This window comes from Pleurodeles waltl, chromosome 3_1, assembly GCF_031143425.1.
Source record: "Pleurodeles waltl isolate 20211129_DDA chromosome 3_1, aPleWal1.hap1.20221129, whole genome shotgun sequence".
In the NCBI taxonomy this organism is placed as follows: Eukaryota; Metazoa; Chordata; class Amphibia; order Caudata; family Salamandridae; genus Pleurodeles; species Pleurodeles waltl.
In genome coordinates this window covers 1,923,281,044-1,923,303,305 of record NC_090440.1, presented here as the reverse complement: position 1 = coordinate 1,923,303,305, position 22,262 = coordinate 1,923,281,044, and the positions used below count along the sequence as shown (strand labels likewise).

The 22,262-nt window shown below is 45.6% G+C and overlaps 1 protein-coding gene across 1 annotated transcript in view; it reads right to left on the bottom strand.

Annotated features, from left to right (window-relative positions):
• LOC138283644 (kinesin-like protein KIF12) overlaps positions 1-19,931 on the bottom strand; it is a 369,377-nt gene extending 349,446 nt beyond the window's left edge. Inside the window, exon 1 of the mRNA XM_069221580.1 lies at positions 19,794-19,931. Coding sequence (XP_069077681.1) covers positions 19,794-19,813 — 20 coding nt within the window. The 5' untranslated portion in view covers positions 19,814-19,931. The remainder of the gene's footprint in view (positions 1-19,793) is intronic.
• Between the last annotated feature and the right edge of the window lie 2,331 nt (positions 19,932-22,262).

Here is a 22,262-nt window from a genome sequence, read left to right as displayed (position 1 = left end):
GTCAGATAACATGCATGTCCAGATACTCTAAGCCTCATAGGTGGTGTAAGCATATAGGTATATTTAGCATGACTACATACAGTGCAGGACAGCTCAGTGTACCACATATGGAACATTACACATGTGATGTGTGTCACATACTATTGATCAGGGGCAACAATGTGCAGCAAGGATGGTGTCCATGCTGCTTCAACATGCCCAATATGGTATGTGTCAGCAGTGCGAGGCTTATCTACAGTGTTAGGTGTGTGCAATAAGGACATGTTCAGCTAACATGTGTGGAGTGTTTATCACTTTCTACATTCTCTCTCTATCCTAGATACCCTGTCAGGAGGAGATTGAGACATGCACCAGTGTATCGTCCGCTAGTCAACCTTGCAACCCTGGAGGACAGACCTATCATTCTGACCCATCATCTGAATCGTCAGAACATTATGGAGTTATGTACCCAGTTGGAGCCAGATCTTTTGCCTGCCATACGTAATCCCTATGCCATCCCTCACACAGGACAGGTCCTGTCAGTGCTACACTTTCTTGCCACTGGCTCCTTTCAGAATACAGTCTGCTTGGCAGCAGGGATGTCACAGCCCATGTTCAGTCTTGTGTTGAAGGATGTACTGTGTGCTTTCCTGAAAACTCCTTGACAGATACATGAGGTACCCCTAACGTGTGGATTAGCCCTATGTGAAGGCAGACTTCTATGATATGGGACACATCCCTCATTTGATAGGGGAAATAGATGGCACCCATATAGTTTTGGTCTCTCCCAGTGCCAATGAACAGGTTTATAGGAACAGGAAAAACTACCACTCCATCAATATTCAGGTGGTGTGTGTGGCAGACCAGTACATCTCCCAAGTGACAGCCATGTTTCCAGGATCTGTGCATGACTCCTACAACCTGAGGAACAGCAGTGTCCCCCACATGATGGCACGCCTACACAGAGAGAGGGCTTGGCTCATTGGTATGTATGCTTTTGGATGTGTGTTTCTGTTATGGCACCTGTCATCACATCCTTCCCTGTGTCTGTACCTGTATTGTAACAGGTCCCATCTCAGTGCACATAGGTGACTCTGGCTAACCTAACCTTCCCTGGCTGTTGACACCAGTGAGGTACTCTGCCACGGAAGGGAAAATCCATTCCCCTTGGCAGGATGAAGACGTGTATTGAAAGGACATTTGGCTTGCTGAAGGCAAGATTCAGGTGCCTGGACTTCTCTCGAGGTGCCCTCCTCTACACTCCCCAAAAGGTATGCCAGATCATAGTTGCATGCTTTATGCTCCACAATCTAGCCCTGAGACGTCAGCTACCATTACTAGCTGATGATGACAAGGCAGCTGAACCAGTGGCTGGTGATGCAGACATGGAAAGTGATGAGAAGGCATATGAAGAAGGTGCAGTTGACTCTAGAACTGGGCTCATCAATCAGTACTTCCAGTAACATACAGGTATGTTGTGTGTGTATTTGCAAGTGTTGTATTTCCACATTGATTGGTGTCAATGGTCCTCCTGATTTGGCTTATCAGTGGTGGTGCAATGTGTTCCTATCTCTATGTGTGTGTTGTGGCAGGTGACTGATTGCATGGATGGTGCAGAGTTAAAGTTTCTCATCTCTAACATGTGTTGCAAGAATCACATCTCCTATGGACAGGCCTCTATTGTGCTATGTGTCCTGCATTATCCTGTTCTCATGTCATTCAAACCAGTAACCTTGTACTGTGAATCTTTGCCTCTCCTACCTATTGCTTGAAGCATTCATGTTCATTAGCCTTTGGTAACTGTTTACAGAGTAGAGTTTTGCCCATGACAGATGCTAGCTACAGTGTTTGGTGATGTATTTCCTGAGGCTGGTGATGTAGAAGTGACATCTGTTGTGTCCTGTTTAGTTGGCAATCCACACTGGGAACGACAACAATGAAGTGCATTTGTGCTTTGTGTGCCACCATGCCTACTATCCTGCTGTAAGTCTCTGTCATGGTCTTTTTGCAGCTTGGATAAGTGGATATACTCTGGTGTGTGGCTGGACTAGTGATCTGCATCTGCCCTGGGACATGTCTGTGTACTGTGTCAGAGGATGGCTCCCTCTGCTGTGCATTACACTGCCTGCTGGTTTAGGGGACCATACTCACATAACATTTTGCTGACCAAACATTTGTATATATACAAATAAAGACACATACTGAGATCTACAGTGTTAATTGTGCAATAATTGTCCAACAGGTGTTGAGTGGAGTCATGGTGGATGAAATCATCAGTGTAGGTAGCACAGCTGTAGGTAGCACAGTTCCTGTGTCCAAGGGCCATGGGGAAATGGAGAAATGTAATTGAACTGTCAACAGTGTGTCTCAGTGGCACACAAGGGAGAGAAATCAGGAGAGGGTCACTTCCTGGCAGTGGGTTTGGTCTTGGCATCTGCTTCAGCCAGATGTCTGGATGGACGACCATGTTTGTGGGGGGTTCTTCAGCTACAGAGGGAGGGGTGCCAGAGGCCTTTTGTTCCCCTGGCAGGGCCTCCATCCACTAGCTGCCGCAGATTTTGAAGGCTCAGATGTGATGTGGATAGTGGAAGAGGCCTGATGGTGGGTGGAGGAAGCACGCGGGGTGGTGTTAATGTCCCTGACACCCCTGCAATGGCGGCCATGGTGGCACTGTGGGCCTGCCACTGCTGCATGACCTCCTGGTGGTACTCCCTCTGCAGCCTTTGGTTTTCCCCCAACATGTTAATGATCTGGCCCATTCTGTCCTGGGATAGTTGATATGCTCCCAGGACTTGGGAGATTGTTTGCTGGTCAGTTAACTCCCTTGGGTGCCCCGTCCTCTGGCTCCAGGTTCCCTCCCACGCCCTCTGCTCCCATGTGCCTGTGCCCCTGCACGGTGTAACCACTCCCAGTGTCAGCAGGACCTTCATTGTCTTGGGTGTGAGGGGTCGACTCAGGTCCCTGTACTGTGGGGCACAAAATAGTTTGAACAGTCCTTGGGACACAGGTTTGGGGACGAAAGGTTAGCAGTGATGTTTGTGCCATACGGTTGGGGGTGGGTTGATGTGAGCAGGGTGAGGCAGGGAGTGGTAGACTGATGAGGGATCCCAGGTGGGCCAGGTAGGTTGTCACTGTCCGGACATCCAGCGGCGTTGTCCTCACTGGGCCTTCATCCTGAGGAGGGCTGGCAGTCTCTGGTATTCTCTCAATGGTGGCACTGGTACCTGTGGATGGAGTGAGAGAGGGTTAAATGGCGGTTGTGTGAATGGTTGTCTCTTGCCTGATGCATACAGTGGGTTGACTTGATTCCCAGCAATGGCAATGACATGTGCAGCACTGCTAATACATTTTGTGGATAGTGGATTGTGACATTTGTACCATGCATGGTTGCTTGGTAACTTTAGCTCGGTGGGTGGGTTCTGTTCGTGTGTGATGGTTCACATGATAGGTGTGCCCTGTTAGCAGGTGTCAATTCAGGCTTGCTAGATGTGAGTGGATATGGCTGTACATTGTAGCGTGGTGTCCAAGTGGGAGGAGGGTATATGTGTATGCAAGATTGCTTGACCTGTCTGTCCATGCTATGCATGGAGTAGACCTTCTTACTTTCAAGCCCATGATCAGTCCATTTCAGGGTTGTTGATATGGATAAGTGGCCCTTACATTAGGTGACAGTGCTGTGTCTGTGTTTGGCATTGTGTTGTGCTATAGCATTGCTGTCATTGCCATGTAGTGGTCCTCAGTCGAAGCATCCAGTTGGTGTTGCTGGTGCAGTAGTCATCAATGCAAGAGATGTGATGTGCACATTACAGGTGTTGATGGAGATGGGCAGGTGCATTGTGGGAGTTGTAGTGATAGTGATTGGCATTGCTATCCGTGCACTTGGCAGGGACTGTGTGGGCATTGGGACTGGGTAGTGGTGTGGCATGTAGGAGAGGGGCAATAGGTAATTAGGTGGGAGGTGTAGTGGAAGATAGGGTAAACTGGGAAGTGATTGGGTGGTGAGGAAGCATGCTGGACCGGACGGATTTGTGCCATGGAAGTGTTAGTTACTTATCAGAGTCCAGTCCTCCGGGTATTCCAGTCAGGCCCTCTGGATGCAGGATGTACAAGACCTTCTCTTCCCACGATATGGGGGCCCACCACCAGTCTTCTGCACGGCAATTTGGTGTCTTGATGCCATGGAATGCACCTTCCCCGTAGGTTGTTCCACCTCTTTCTGATGTTCTCCTTTGTGGGTGGATTGTTGCCTACTGAGTTGACCCTGTTGACAATTGTCTACCATAACTCCATTTTTCTGGCAATGGAGGTTTGCTGTACCTGTGCTCCATTTGTGGCTCTTCCCTGATGATTTAATCACTCATGATCCTCAACTTATCGTCTATGAAGAATGGGTGCTTTTGACGGGACATGGTGGTTGTGTTGTGGGTGGGTGCTGTATGTGTAAGGGTGCAGTGTAGGGTGCTTGGTGGGGTGGAGGTTCTTGGTTGTGTATACTAGTTGGCTGTGGTGTTTGTGTGCAGTAGTGATGTTTGTATAGTGTTGATCGTGCAGTTGTGTGGTATGTGCTGAGTGTGAAGTGTACATGTGCCTATGGTGTATAAGTGCTAAATAATACGTTTGTGGGTCCTCACTGTCTCTGTGGATTTTGTCACAAAGCATTGTGGATTCTGTGGGGGTGTGTTATATAGTGCAGTGAGTAGGTGTGTCTGGTGTGTGTATGTGTGTCAGGTGTGAGGTATTAGAACTTTCCAATGTGGTGGTGTGTTCTGTCTGAGGTGAGTTGCTGAGCGCAGCGGTTTGGACCTCCAGTGGTTTTCCGCCATGGAAGAACCACTGTGGTGATTTGTGGGTTGTAATCTGGTGGGTGGAAAGTTGTTGGTCTGGCAGTGCTGGTAGTGGAACCACCTCTTTCACGCTCTCAAGTGTCCTGGCGGTGTCAGATTTGTGGCTATTTTTCAGGGGTCTTCAGTGTGTGACTCTTAATACTGCAGTCAGAATGCTGCAAACACGGCGGTCTTTTGGCAGCCGCCACTGCGGGGGTCTTGCCAAAAGACCGCCAAAGTTGTAATGAGGCCCTTTGTGTATATGTAGTTTTTAGTGCAGGAGGAAGAGTAAAGTTAGGCTCAGCCAAACTCAAAGCATTTTATGAATACTGCAAATGCTGTTTAATCACATTTTAAAAGTGGAAAAGCCTTTAACTAGTCTGAGGCATAGAGGTAGTTCATTCCATAGCTTGGCACCTGCCTCTTTCAGCATCTGCCACTAACTTGGACCAATGCCATTTAGAGAGTAACAGTTTCTCCTCCTTGTTAGAGTGTAGTAATCTGACAGGTATGACAGTGAGGAATAGGTCCGTAATATATTTATGAAGGCAGCTATTTATTGTTTTTTTATTTTATGCATCTGTAAACAAATATTTTTGAACCATCAGCCACTCTTCTTATTTTCTCAGAGACACATAATTGCCCTTTTTTAAATGCAAAAATGATCTGCACTGCCCTGTTTTGAACACTTTGTAGTTTGAGGGCTTCATTTATTTTTAATCAGCTCCAGAAATACAGCCTTGCAGCACTGGATGCAGATTAGAAATTTAATTTACAGTGGTCAGCAGAAATTAAGCACAGATTGTAGAAAGAACATGTAGATGGTATGTGACTGACTTGGCCACTACATGGACCTGAGGTACAAAAGAAAGATCAGAAAGATCAGAATAAAATAAGACATCCAGGTTACAGAATGTTGAATAGGTGATGGAACAGGGCACATATCTGGAAGCCAATTTAATTCAGAAACAGAATTTAAATCGTTAGTGTGGCCTTCATTACAAGTGACATCTTAAGTCTGATGAGATCAGTATCAGAGATTACAAACATTGTCATAATCACAGGTTTCCACTTTCACACAGAATTTTCAGTTGCTGAAAGCAAACAAAACCACCCTGTAGAAGTTCTTTTTTGCATGGTCCTTTCCTTTTTCTCCTTTAGACACTGATGGTATCTTAACTACGCACATTGAAAAACTACAAACTGGTTTCACAGTGCATGTGTTTCATTTATGCTATACAAGTTCATTGTATTCAGTTTCTCAGCACACAACCTGTCTGATTGCTTTAAGAGAGGGTTGCAGAATAACTCATTTCCTTGGCAGGATTTTGCAGTGGTTTTCAGTCTTAGGCTGAAGGAGTAGGTTACAGGCACCTTCCTAGTAAATGTAAGAGGAGATAAGAGAGAAATGTGTATGGGGGGTGCTATGCACTTCTATAGAGAACCGTCAAAGAACAGTGAAAACTAGATTGTGAGAATGGGGAGATGCATAGTTTTAACCTGCTCTTCACTGGAACCTAAGATCTGCGGTCAGCAACATCCATTCAAGTGAGACCAGACTTTGGACCTCATTAAGACACTGGCGGCCACCAGACTGCCAGGATCACGGTTGTGGTTGGACCACCGCCAAAACAGCGATCCAACCACCGGTGCAGGTGGTCCCAATCTACGCCCTCTCTCTCCACCAGCATTAACATGGCGATTTCACCACCATGTAAATGCTGGTGGAGACGGGGTGCCGGGGGCCACAACGGGGCCCATGCACTTGGCATGGGTAGTGCGGGTGCCCCCTGGCCAGCCCCATCACGCAAATCACTGTCTGCCTTGCACCCGGCGAACAACAGCATTGCCGCCGGCTCTATTATGAGCCAGCGTCAATGTTGTTATGTTTTTCCTGCTGGGCCACCGGGAGCTGTGTTTCTGCCTGATGGACCACCGGGAAACACATAATCGGTCCAGCACAAAGGCGGCCACCCTGGCGGCCCCAGTCCTGTAGGAAAAGGGTACCCGCCTAACTCCCAATGAGAGCCTTTGTATTTAACATGTGGAAATCTATGCAAATGGCCCAAGCAAAGTTTTCACTTAGCACAGTTTTTACTATAACTCAGAGACTGTAGTAAAATGGATGAGGAGGAATCAGAGTAGGGGTGTTCCGTCCCATTTGTGCTAGGCACTATACCTAATGGTGTTTCAGATCAAGGTATTAGATTTGATACTGTCATACTTTTGCTGCCTATCACCTGCACTGGGACACAGATCTCATGAAGTGGTGTGAGGTCATGTGGGTAGTCTATTAGCTTCTGGAGCTCATACTTTGTAAGGGTCTCAAGAGACAGAGCATACCTGGATGTGTGACCCTGGAAGAATGACAACCAGACCTACAAACTTGCATTGTGCAGGACTTGGAAGCAGACAACAGCTTGCTCAACTTTGGGTAGGACTGTGACCTGCCTCGTCCAAGGCTTGTGTGATTTGACTTATGAAAGAATCAAGGTTGGGTGATCTCCAGTTAGCTCCCCAAGTCATAACAGAGCACCTACAACAATCATCTGGTGAAGCAGACTATTCAAACAGTTGTAACAGGTCTGGCACTGGATTTATTGAAGATTCTAGTTCCATGCAGAATATTGTAGAAAACAGTATATATTCACCAAAAACTATTATCACAATTATATTAATTACACAAGTATTATAATGTTATAAGTAACCAAAAACACCCACACATTTAGATGACAAAAATAGTACCAGAAAAATATCTACATTTAACAATATCAAACACACAAATGTCAAAACACCAAAAATCGTATACTATTTAAATATATCCGCATAAAAAATATCAAAACACACAATATTAACTACAATAATATCACAGCATCTAATCAAAAGCTCATATAAAAAAATCATAAACTCCTATTTTAAATAAGATAAATATAAAAATCAATAAACAAAGAATACCAAAAAATAAATAACACAGTTAGGCCACAAACATAAGATTATTCAAATATGAAACTATACCCAGTCATAATACATAATACATTACAAAGAAACACATTTAAACAAATGAAACAGTATTACAAGAAACTAAATATTACAGAACACAGAAGATTTAAAATATATTAATAATACAACAAATACACATTTGTAAAAGTAAAACCGAAACACTAATTGACGTTCACCAAAAAAAGAGATAACTGAAAAAAAATTGAATGACACAATATAGTCAATACTATTTTCTATAAAAGAAACTAACCAATAGTATTATAAACCTAATTCAGTGAATAGTATAAAAGCACAAAACTTGATTAATTTCACAGGAAAGAATCATTGTTTAACTACAAGAAAGGGACACTCTGCATGACTGCACGAAGAATAGCCCGAAGGAAGACTGCAACAAAATAACAAACCACTTTCACAAGTAAGTTTAAAAAATAACTAAACTGCAATGTAATCTAATAGAAATGTAAAACTAAACCACTATAACACTTCTTCAAAGACAAAGTATTGGACACTAAAACCTCCAACTCCACCTCAGAAACCAACACAAAGACTCCTTGCATGTAATTAACATAAATACAGTTATAAAAATATAACTACCCCAATGCGTTAAACTTAAATGTAAAACCCCACCACCCTCCAGAACTAACAATACCTGTATTATAACATAAAACTAAAACAAACATTTTGTCAACACACACAAGGAAGACCTACCTGAAGCAAATCTCAACTAAATTAAAGACAAACTGAAGAAAACTAAGGGCCTCATTACGAGGCTGGCAGTCTTAAGACTACCAGCCTTGCAGTGGTGGTCAGGACTGCCACTGCTGTGGCGGTCAGACCTCCACATTAAGACCCTGGCAGTGAGACTGGCAGTGTCTCCGCCGGGATTGATAATCCTGATGGGTTGACGGTGGGTGGAAGTCACAATCTGCCAGGTCAATGCTGCATGCAGCGATGCCCTGCAGATTATGACCGCGTTCTCCGCCAGGCTTTTCATGGCAGTTTCACCTCCATGAAAAGCTTGGCGAAGAACAGGTGCAGGGGACTACGTGGGGCCTGCAATGCCCATGAACTTGGCATGGGCAGTGTAGGGGTCTCCCTGCCCAGCACCCTTGCAATCAACACTATCTGCTGTGCGGACTTTGAACATTGAGAGGGTGCTGGTGCACCCTGAAGGTGAAAGCATTGCCGCTGGCTCCATTTCGAGAAACGTGGATTGGAAATGTCTGAAATATTATGCAAATGTAACAGAGATAGAAGTAAGGTGTGTACTTCAAGATTTAAAAGAAGTAAGCACTAGTTTCCTGGAGTCCACTACTAAAAATGGAAAAGTAAGGGCTTGATTACGAGTATGCCAGTCCTAAGACCGCTGTACCCGTGGTGATGGTCCGACATCCGCATTCTTGGAGGTCCAACCTCTAGATTTGGAAGCTGGTGGTCGAACTACCATAAGAGCTCCGCCACTGCCAGGACCATGGATCACCCATGCCCATGTAATGGGGAGTACAGAGGACCCCTTGTCAGCACAGTCGGAATGCGCACTGTCTGCAATGGCAACAGTGCGCAATCCGAATATGCTGACGGCGCCAACAGTGCAGCGGCATTGACCTTGGCTCTCGCTTCGAGCCAATGCTGCCGCACTGTTTCCGCCGTCCAGCCCGGCGGGAACATCGTCAGACCTCCAAACTCATAATCAGGCCATAAATTTGTACTTTAAAAAGACTATTATCACATACCAAGAAAGCCACAAGTCAAACATGTGCTGCCCCTGGATGATACCAAGACATACAGATTCTGAAACACCTACACATAAAGATGAACCCTTCCTCCTACACAACAGTCATAATAACAGGAGAAGAATAATCATACTTGTAACTGAAAGCAATCTCCAAATACTAAGTCAAAGTGAAATATGTTGATGGATGGAACTTTTAAAATGAATGCTCCAATATTCACACATGTAAAAACCATACACAGTGACTATGATAACACTAACATACCCCTAATATATGCACTTCTGCCTAACGAATTGAGACATAGGCCCTCATTACGAGGCTGGTGGTTTTGAGACCACCAACCTCGCAGTGACAGTCAGTCTGCTACACTCCAGATGGTATAACTGCCATATTACGGACCGCAGCCACCGATGAGAACAAGGTTCCCGATAACTGACGGCAGGCGGACTTGTGATGAACCACAGCGCACCTGAACTCAGCACCGCAGTGCTGACCAAAACTCCTGTTTCTGCCAGCCTATCCATGGCAGGCACCCCTCTATGGAAAGGCTGGCAGAAAAACAGTGCAGGGGGCCACAGGGAAGCCCTTGCACTGCCCATGCCCATGGGTCCCCCTGCTCAGCACCCTCGAAATGTGCACTGTCGGCTTTGCAGAAAACTTGTAATGGGGCCAGTGGGAAGCCCGCCAGAACCATGGGGGTCTCCTCATCTGGAGTTTGGTGGTCGAATTTTTCCAACCACCAAACTTGTAACCACCCTCTAAATGGTTGGGATTTAGGCCCTGATTCTGACCTTGGCGGACCGCCGACAAATGACCGCACCGCGGTCAAAAGACCGCGGCGGCCATTCTTACATTTCCGCTGGGCCGGCGGGTGCTCTCCAAAAGAGCGCCCGCCGGCCCAGTGGAAATGCCCCTGCAACGAGGACGCCGGCTCAGAATTGAGCCGGCGTAGTTGCAGGGGTGCGACGGGTGCAGTTGCACCCGTCGCGTATTTCAGTGTCTGCAAAGCAGACACTGAAATACTTTGTGGGGCCCCCAGGGGCCCCGTGGCACCCCCTACCGCCATCCTGTTCATGGCGGGTTTCCCGCCATGAACAGGATGGCGGTAGGGGGTGTCTGAATCCCCATGGTGGCGGAGCGCGCTCCGCCGCCATGGAGGATTCAATGGGGCAGCGGTAAACCGGCGGGAGACCGCCGGTTTACCCTTTCTGACCGCGGCTGAACCGCCGCGGTCAGAATGCCCTTGGGAGCACCGCCAGCCTGTTGGCGGTGCTCCCGTGGTCGGTGACCCTGGCGGTCACCGGCCGCCAGGGTCAGAATGACCCCCTTAGGGTCTTATTACGAGTTTGACAGTCATGGCTTTGGCAGTCCGACCCCCAAATTAAGACTCTGGTCACCAAAGAACCACAGTCCCCACTGGGAACATGGCTCCCGACGGCATGAAAGTGGTCAGACTTGCAACCAGTCATGGTAGTGCTAAACTCAGTGCTGCCTTGCTCATTACAACCCCTCTTTCCACCAGCCTTTTCATGGCGGGGAGGCCGCCATGAAAAGGCTGGCGGAAAGGAAGGGCAGGGGGCAACAGAGGGGCCAGTGCACTGCCCACAACCATATTGTGGGCTTTGCAGGGCCCCCCTTCCCAGTACTGTCAGAATGCCCACTGTCTGCTTTGCAGATAGTGCACATTCCGAGGTGGTGGAGTGTTAGGATACTGGCCTTGGCTCCCAAAAGAGAGCCAAAGCCAATATCCTAACACTGCTCCCACTGGTCAGCTCAGCAGGAACAGGTATTACAGTGTCCCCCCCGGTCAGCCCGGTAGGAACATTGTAATACACTCTAGGGGAACGTCACTGCTATGGCGGTGGTGTCCTCCCGATGAGTTTGGAAGTCCTGTGGTGGGACTGCCAAACTCATAATGAGGCCCTTACTATTCCCACTCCGATCTTAACCATATTTGGGAAAGTGCTGGGTACTAAATAAGTCACATTAACTACTTCCACTTCAATTATAACTATTTTGGAGAAGTTGTTGAACACTAAAGGGCTCACATTTACTATTCCCACTCCAGCCTAAGCCACTTTGGGGAAGGCCTTGGACACTAAAGGAGTCAGATTTACTATTCCAACTTCAATCTAAATCATGAGTGAAGTTGCTGAACGCTAAAGGGGTTGCATTTACTATTCTCAATCCAATATGAACCATATTGGGGACGGTGTTGGACACTAAAGGGGCCAAATCTACTATTACCAATCCAATCTAAACCATCTTGGTTAAGATGTTGGCTAATTAAGAGGTCAGATTACCATCACTATTCCCACTCAATTCTCAACCATTTTGGGGACGGTGGGCAAAGGGATCACATTTACTATTCCCAATCCAATGTAAACCGTTATGGGGAATGTGGTGGACACCAAAAGGGATAAATTTACTAGTCCCATTCTAATCTAAATCATATTAAAGAGACTGTTAGATACTAAAGAAATTAAATTTAATATTTCTTCTCCAATCATAACTATTTTGGAGAAGTTGTTGACACTAAAGAAGTCACATTTAGTATTCCCACACCAATCTAAACCACTATGGGGAAGAAGGTGGACACTAAAGGGGTCAGATTCATTATTCTCACTCCAATCTAAACCAAACTGCCAAAGTTGTTGGACACTAAAGGGGGCACATTAACTATTCCCAGTCCAACCCACAAAATGTGGAGGAAGTTACGGGATACTACATGGGGCGAATGTATTATTCCCACTCCAATATAAACCATTTTGGGAAAGGTGTCGGACACTAAAGAGGTCACATTTACTGTTCCGACAACCAATCTAAACCATTTAAAGGAAGGTGTTGGACAGTAAAGGAATCAGACTTTCAACTCCCACAATAATATACAACATTTTAGAAAATATTTAAAAATGATTAAAAAACAGTAAATATTGGCAATTTACAAAACGACTTTATAAATTAAACATAACCCAATAATAAATAAAACATAAACACATACATACTCAAAATTTAAAAAGAAGGAAATCAAGCATTAAAAAAACTAAATATGATTAAATCAAACACAATAATAATATAGTTTGATATTCTTAAACTACACATCACATTTCTAACACAACTTTACAATTTGTTTAAATATTATGAAAATTGCAAATGAATAACAAACTTCTCAATTATCTTTTTTAAAACATGAATTATTTTTAAATACATAAATAACTGTACACTACAATTGACTATAATTACAAATTATCATTTTATATATGTGTGTGTATATATGATATATATTTTAACTACAAAGGCTTAAAACATAACTACTTTTACCAACGTAAAGTTAATTTTCATTTTAATAATTTTATCGTATGTTAATTTAAATTATTTTAAACAATTAAAAAATTATCACATACAAAAATAACTATTTTAATATTAAAGTTTGTATTTTAAAATGAAACACTTTCAACTTAAAATGTACAATTTAAATATGTACAATTGCAATCTAAAAATGAAATTAGATATAAAAATATATACTTCACAAACATCTCCACTCTATTCGCTTATAACCCCAATATCCCACTATTACAAATCTTATTAAAACTTTTATTAAAACTAATAAAAAATTTAATCAGATAATATAAAATGTAGTTTAAAATATTTTTTAAATACACATTTCAAAAATTCTCAAAACAACTTTGAATGTAAAATGACAAAGTAATAACTAAAACCTTTTAGCTTAATTTTGTGTTTGAAATTAAACTTAAATACATTTAAAAAAAATACCTAATTACATTTATAAAATATTAGAATTTTATGTAACATTAACACAAAACATATATAAAATAACTCAACATAACACGAAACAAATTAACTCCAAAAATATTTTAAAATTTTAAGATTATATAAAATTGTATTCATTCATTTGTATCTTAAATTATATTATTAAAAGCAATTGAAAAAATTGAAACATAGAGCCTGATTACCAGTTTGGTGGTTGGCTTGCCTGACCGCCAGACTGTAGTGAGCAGACCACAGCCGAGGTGGCAGTCTCCCCACCCGCCCTATTATGACTTTTCCAATGGGCTGACAATACTGCTGCAAGTAGGGAGCACTAGCACCCTCGAAAAGTGTACTGTCTGCTGTGCAGACACTGCAGATTTTGAGGGTGCTGGGCAGGGGGCCCCTGCACTTTTTTTCCACCAGCCTTTTCATGTCGGTTGAACCGCCATGAAAAGGCTAGCGGAGAACAAGGTTGTAATCAGCAGGGTGGCGCTGACTTCAACCCAGCCCTGGATGATTAGAACTTGCACAGCCATTATCCTATCGGAGATCCTGGCAGAGACAGCGGTAGGTTGGCAGGTCTGCCTGCCAACCTCGTAATGTGGCAGTAGGACCGCCACAACCACGGTGGTCCAACTGCCACCGCGAGTCTGGCGGTCTGTTGACTGCCAGACTCGTATTAAGGCCCACTATCAAAAACAACAAAACCCATTTCAAAGCTTAAATATTTTTTTTAATGTAAAATGTGTAAAATTGCCAATAAACAATTGCAATTTAAATGTAAAAAATAAAAATTTCAACAGATATACTTTAAAAATGTCCCCATCCTTTTCCCCTCTAAAGCCAGCATCCTGCTACTAAAAGTTTTATTAAACATATATTTTAATTTCAAAACTGTTAAAAAAATTAATTTAAAAATTAAATATAATAAACATTACAATTACTTTTAAAAACAAATTTACATAAAATCTATCTATTTTTAAATTAACACCATAAAATAAATGTAAAAAGTTACAACAATTTAATATAAATAATGTATAAAATGACATTCTATCCAATGATATTCTAGTAAACCATATATTTAACAATGATATTAAAACCAACACTAAAAACAATATTCTCATATTTGATATTTATATCCACATATTTTTGACATCAAAATGTTTCACTAACTATATTTTCGTATAGTGATAATTAACATACAATATTCTTTCCCAACACTGAAGATAATACCCAAATCTATGTTTAAAACTGTCAAGGTAGGTTAAGAATACTGGGCCCGATTTTGAGTCTCTGCCAAACTCCCGAGAGGGTGGCCACCGCCTACGTGGCGACCTCCCCGCTAGAGTTAATAAGAGTTTCAAGCTCATAACTGAGCCTGCAGCAATGCTGTAGCCTGCAGGGCGCACCAGCACCCTTGCAATGTTTACTCTCTGCAAATCAGAGAGTGAACATTGCAATGATGCTGGCCGGGGGGGGGGGTTGGCTGCACTGCTAGGTGCATGGGCAGTGCAGGGGCCTCCCTGGAGCCGTCTGCACCCGTTCTCTGCCAGCATTTTCGTGGTACCGCCATAAAATCGTTGGTGGAGAAGGGTGTCGTAATCTCCAGGGCAGCACTGCCCTGGCGGATTAGGACCACCACTTTTTCCAGACCACCAGGATCTCCGATCCTGGAAGAGCTGACAGTTCCCTGGCGGCCCGACTGCCAGGGTTGTAACGTGGCGCTCAGATAACTTGCACGGGCAGCGGTCTGACCGCAATACATGAGTCTGGTGGTCTAGTGACTGCCAGGCTCGTAATGATCCCCACTGTGTCTGCAAGATTGTCAGTATGTAATAGTTTTTGTTCAAATTGACAATCATTTTTGTAATAGATTTTATCCTTTGGGAGCATTACTGTCATGGAGTGATCCTAGCAAATCTTGAGGAGTATTCAGGATCTGGCAGCACCTTCATTGGATGTTGCTAATTGTATTTTTTTTTTATCTGCTAGCCTGCTCAGGAAGGATTTTGGTACATGAGGTATCCAATGTTCTCATTCTAATACGGTTGAAGTCGTAGAGGCTATCGATGATATATAGACAGTCAGGGCCTGATTAAGAGTTTGGCCGACGGGAAAGCCCGACCGCCAAAATCCCAACAGGGTGGTCGCCACCTTCGTAGTGACCACCCTGCGGGAGTTAATAAGAGTATACCACTAGGTCGGTGGGCGGAAACCTCAGTTTCCCCCCGCCGGCCTAGAGGAAAACAGGCTACAGCATTCTCTCCGGCTCGTAATTGAGCCGGCGGCAATGCTGTAGTCCCAAGTGCACCAGCACCCTCGCAATGTTCACTGTCTGCAAAGCAGAGTGAACACTGCAATGGTGCTGGGCAGGGGGACCCATGCACTTCCTATGTCACTGCCAGTGTTATTGCCATGAAAAGGCTGGCGAAGAACAAGGTCATAATCCACAGGGCAGACCTGCATGCAGCGCTATCCATGCGGATTATGATCTCCACCACCACCAGGCCGCCGGGATATAGATCCTGGGGGTGCTGGCGGTCTGACCCCCGGAGTTTTAATGTGGTGGTCGGACTGTCAGTACAGCGGCAGTTCCGACCGCCACCGCGAGTGTGGGAAGACCACCACACCCATAATGAGGCCCTCAGTGTGAAATCTTCTAGACAATTTCATTTAATTGTAGTGGCCAAGTACCACTTAGTATGTGCGGGAAATGTTCTTATGCACATTTCATGTTTTTTGATAAGCATCAGATAAGAGTATACATACTTTTTAAAATTGAGGGTACTTTTGTTAAGCACCAGGCAGGAAAAAAGTACACATCCATAGGCTTTGGAGTTTGGTGCAACATTCTGTAACATGACGGTATTCAGGGGAAATCACAGTATTGCTTGATCAATGTCTGTTCAAAAGCAGCAAATCAGTTTAAGAACACTTTGCTAATTACATGCCCTTAATCGGTGAAACAGGTCCTTCCTTTCTAGCATTCATTTTATCTGAGGCCCAGTTTCTTATAGTGTGGAGGGATGCTTAGATCACTACATGGAAAAGCATTGGTTACCCTGTGAGAAGTGTAGGTGGCACTTCATGTCAGGCAGTTTATCACTACCGCAAATCCTGTGGTGGACCTCATGGTGTCTAATAGTCTGGTTACTTTCTCTTTGACTTCTAAACTGTTTGGGATCATATCTAGTGTTTAGTTTATTTTTACTGGGTTATCCTTGTTAGAGACATTAGAGGGGTGTTTATTCTTAATATCATATTCAAGAAGGACAACCCTTGAAGTACGTGATCTTGTACTACTGTGGTACTTTGCACCCCACGCGATCCAGGCCACATCAGTTTCAGCTAAAGCACTGCTGTTTAAATCCTTCTACAATAGGTAAACTAAAGAGATTAGGAAGACTGGTGTGCCTTGTCAGACATTGCTGCTAGATTTCAAGGGAGCTTGGATAAATCTACATATAGAATATTCAAGCTCTACCTATTACCAACAGACCAGTGACAACAGGCCAGAGATGCACCGGGGCATTTGCTTTTTACCTCAATTCATCTGCTTAGGCAAGTTTGATTCTCAGTTGTAGCTCTGTAGATCCTGCAGAACTATGGACCATATTTAGAATTTGACTAACAGGGAGTACCTCAAACACACGGCAGATGTCTCCCATTTGTTATAGTCAACAACACTCTAAATACAGCAGACGGGATATCTGCCACGTTTTGACAGAGAATCCTGAATTCTAAATAAGGGCCTATAGCCCTAATAAGACCACAAAAAGAGAGAGGTAGGCGAAATAAACCCGCCCCACTGCATCCTAATGTGATACTTAAGCCACACACAAAAGCAGGGCAAGTTTCTGATTCAATCTCTTAAATTCCAAAAAATAAATTGTGATATCTTATTTCCAAATTCTCTACTCTTCCCCCTAAATGGACATGTGTTGTTCGTGGACGGAGAGGCCTCACCCACGTGATTGTGACATGCTTCATCCTTGACCAGTCAACCCCATTGGGTTAACATGATAATAACCTGCCTGCCTGCACCTTAACCCGAAAATGTTTTTGCTGGGAAAGGGAGCTCAGAATAAGGCATGTCCTAGTAAACATATGGAACCTGCTCTTAAAAGAATAAAACTTCCTCTGTGCATATCCTGGATATCTCCTTTGTTAGTTGGATTGGACAGGGTAGTATTAAAACTAGTTGCTCCAATCCCAGGAGCAAGCTAAGAGGGATGTCAGGGACTTTTTAGGATTTACCACACCTCCACAGCTGTCGATGCCAACATGTTTCGGCCCATCCAAAAAGAATACCTGCTGGAAGTAAGAAAAAATATTTTAACTTCCAGGAGCATGGTCCTGGGCCTTCGTCAGGGCATGTTCGTGATAAAGCACTATGGAGGTATCATCTTAGGTGCAAGACAATGAGGGCCTCATTTTGAGTCTGGCAGACGGGAAAGCCCATCAGCCAAACTCCCAACAGGATGGCCACCAGCGTAGTGGCGACCACTCCACCGGACCTATTAAATGTTTTCCACCAGGCTAACAGGCGTAAACCTCGGTTTCCTCCCAGGCTAACAGGCGGAAACATCGGTTTCCTCCTTTCCAGCACCTTTCAGCCTAGCCGGAAACAGTTGGTACAGCAAACAGTAAACATTGCGAGGGTGCTGGAAAGGAGGACCCCTGCACTGCCCATGCCGAGGCATTGGGCAGTGCAGCCCCCCCCGAGGTTGCTTGCACCTGGTCTCCGCCAACCTTTTCATGGCGGTGAAACTGCCATAAACAGGCTGGTAGAGAACGAGGTTGTAATCCGTAGGGCAGCGCTGCATGCAGTGCTTCCCTGGCGGATTACGATTTCCACCCGCCATCAAGCTGACATTACGCCCTGGCGGTAGCACCGCAAGGAGACCACCGTCTCTACCAGGATCTCTGATCTCAATGGGCTGACGGCATTCTTGGTTTTGATCAACCAGGGCGTCGCTGAAGTCAGCGCCGCCCTACTGATTACAACCATGTTCACTGCCAGCCTTTTCATGGCAGCTCAACTGCCATGAAAAGGATGGCGGGGGCATCTGCACTGCCTACAACATTGCCATAGGCAGTGCAGGGGCCCCCTTCCCCAGCACCCTCAGAATGCTCACTGTCTGCTCAGCAGTGCACATTCCGAGAGTGCTGGTCGGTCCACCAATGCAATGGCATTGGACTCGGATCCATGTGGAGCTGAGTCCAATGTCACTGCACGTTTTCCACTGGGCTGACTGGCAGAAACCGCAGCGTACTCCTCACCACAGGTCTGGCGGTCGGGTTTTCCGACCACCTAACTCGTAAGCAGGCTCTCTGTCTGAGACACCGGGAGAACTGTGCCTGTGAGCAAGACATCCAGAGGGAAGTTTTGCCTGAAAAAACATGATATTTGTGTCTGAGACACCCAGAGGACTGAGACTGACACACCAATAGACCCTATGTTTGAGGTAGCCAGAGGACTGTGTCTCAGTCATCCTGTGTCTGGGAGTGAACACACCCAGAGGAAGTTTATTTATGAAACACGCAGGACTGTTTCCAAGGCACCTTATAAGTGTCTGACACACTAAGGACTGTTTCTGACAACTCCCAGGAGATTGTATCTGAGATGTACCCCGATGACTCAGACTGAGACAGCCAGAGACTGAGTCACCTGGAGGACTATGTCTGAAATAGGCTGGCGGTAAGGGGGTCAGAATCCCCATGGCGGCGCTGCTTGCAGCGCCGCCATGGTGGATTCGCCCAGCCGGGGGAAATCCGGCAGGAAACCGCCAGACCCGGTTTTCTGACCGCTGCTTTACCGCCGCGGTCAGAATGGGCAAGGAAGCACCGCCAGCCTGTTGGCGGTGCTTCCGTCACCCGCGGCCCTGGTGGTCTATGAGCGCCAGGGTCGGAATGAGGGCCTGAGTCTGAAACACAAGGATAGGGCCTGAGAGGGAGACACCCAGAGGACTCAGTCAGTGAATGTGACATCCAGAGGACCACTGTGTCTGAAGCACCCATCACTATTTCCAATACATACTGATGAGTGTTTCTGAGACAACCCAAGGACTCAGATAGAGACGCCTAAAGAGACAGTGTCTGAGAACGCTGCCTAGTCCAAGACGTCCAGAGAGTGAACACAGCAGAAAAGCAGACACATTTTTACTTCACGAAAATGTTAATAATGTAACCTTATATAGGTCGCATCAGTGTGGAAACGCCAAAAAGATTAACAAACGCAGGTTTATGTCAGACTTGCAAGAAAAAACTGAAGGAACTTTACAGTGACTGCGTGGGACGTCTCGACTGACTCCGTGCAAGGACTTGCCTCTCGACCACTGGGTTTCTCAGGGACCGCCTCTGCCTTGATCGCCCTTCGGTGCTATCAGTCCCCAAGGGGAGGGTGCCCCAAACACCATGTGAATATCTCTCACAGACAGAAGACAACATCTATTTCAAATCCCCATGAGAAACCCCAGATACTTACAGGTGACTGAAGAGAGACATTGTGCTTATTCTGCCCGGTGAGAAGTGTGGAGAAGGTTAATATTAAACTGCGGTGCTCGGGAAAACTACCCCCACACCCACAGATGGTTAACCCTTGCCTTGCTTTAAAGAATGCAGCGGAGGTAGACCTGAAAAATACCTGCCCATCACCCTCGCCTTCCGCCCCCTTCCGTTTTCCTGTGAAGTCGTCGCCTGCCCCACATCAGAAATCATGTGAAGTTCCCTCAACTTCAGATCCACCCATCCAACCCCTGGCTGTACAGCACTAGGGCCGCTATAATCCGTGCACCCCAGGAGTCACCACTTTCACGTCACCCCTAGACCAACAGCATGCACGCACCCAATATACGCTCCACCCCCGACCGAAAAACTACTCAGCTACTACCCAAACGCAGAGTCACTCCTGAGAGATGCCCCATGCCCCAGGGGATCCTTCCTTGGGATCTGTCCCCGAAGCCAATCTCTAGCCTGTCCCTCTTACACCATCGACTCCCTTTCACAGCCACGACCCCTTGTCCAGAGGACATCCACTGCCCCCTGGCACAATGCGTGAGACTGGGGTGGGGACAGACTACAGTGAATGCGTCGTCGAGATTTACGTGATGCGTAATAACACAGAGAAGTCAAGAAGAGGGATTAAGGTGGAGCGAATGGGGGCTGGGCGTTATGGGCTGAACACTGACAGGAGGGGCCCTGTAGTCATTGTAAACCGTGTCAAACGTCCCGAATTAACACCAGAAGCGGTCTTGGTGGCTGCAATACACACAGGGCTTCAGTGGCGAGAGGAGCGACATTTGGAACACAAGTCTGTTGAAAGGCAAGGTGTGCGAAGAGGCAATCCACAAACACTTCCTCTCGGCAGCAGCCTTCCACCCCCCATCCTGAACACACACACACTTACAATACCTGAGCTGCGTTCTGGGTCTACAGCAGCTCAAGCGGAACACGAAATATTTAATCCGAGTTAAACATTCTCTTGAGATGAGAAATTAACTTTCCCTCCCTAATCTGTCGCACCCGCCTATCAGCAGTCACAGCATCATTGCCCTATCAGAAATCACCCCATTCTTGCTCCCACCGCACATTCCAAGGCATCATGTTAGTTGTTGAGCATCATTTCCGGATAGGGCACAAGATTACCGTTCGTTGCGTTGTGACCAGTACTGAGATTCTCGATTTGAAAATACATCGGACCAAACTGGGCTTTGATCCCTGAGAGAGTTGTCGATCACACTTTATGATTCATAAAAGGTGGATAGCATGTGACGTTCTCGTGACAGAATTAGTGCACAGTGCTTAATTTGTGCAAGTTGTTTCCGGTGCAGACCACTCGCACTTGTTTTTGAGGGCCGGCACTTATTTCTCTGCCTCAAGCATTTACTGCAAGCAAAAGAGACATGTGGGAATGACGGAGGAAGAGAAAAACGAAAAAGCGTCACAAAGGGGAAAAGCAGAAAGCTGTAAGAGTGAGTTGGAGGGGCCGGGAGTGGCTTTAAATGGATTGAAGAGGCCCGAGATGGCTTCAGGGTTACGCTGCCTCAGTATTCCATGTTGGCACATTTAATTGTAGCAGCTGCGTGTTTAAGAGGAGGGCCTTGGGCACAGCACGTTTTTATTTACAAATTAAGCACTGGCATGGACTCATTTGCAGGGACTCAGCAAAATAGACCCCCACAATGTTTCTAGATGTATTTCAGCCTCAAGATGCAATGCAGTTCATTATTGAAGGGATTTTACATAATGATGTATTTAAAAAAAAAAAAATCTTTTTATTGAACAACAAAACAGCCATTGCACATTATAGCATGTCGCAATACCATTTGTGGCAATCATCCAAGGAGTAATGTTCTCATCAGAAATAACCCAAATAAGACAATCAAATACAGTTCACACGCTGACCCTCCACCCAAACCATGGAACCTCACCTAGAGAATCACTCCCTATTCCTGTAGGCTTCCCACCCTTACCAAATTTCCTCTCACTTTTTCGGGCAACTCCTGCTCTGGTAAATTACTCTGTGCGCACCCCTGCACCAGTCCACTCCAGAACGCCTGGCGGAGGTTCAGCACCCCAGGTTCACTCTATATTGCGCTTAGCCACCGCTGCCGCTAGAGCCAAGCACACACCCTGATATTTCGGCAGGGAATCTTCCCCTTCTATGGTGAGTAGTAACAGCTTGGGATCCAATGAAACCTCCTTCCCAAGCGTCCGGGCCACCGATTCCCTGCCAATAAGCATGTATCACAGGGCATGCCCATAGAATGTGATAGAAGGTGCCTTCCTGTCCACAGCCTCTCATACATTGAGGGGTCTGCGCCCTGCCCATCTTGCATAACACAACCCTGGAATAGTATGCCCTGTGTAGAATCCGCAGTTGGATCAACCTGAACCAGGCCATTACCCCCACCACCCTGGGGCTCTGCCTTGCCCACACCCAGTCCTCGTCATC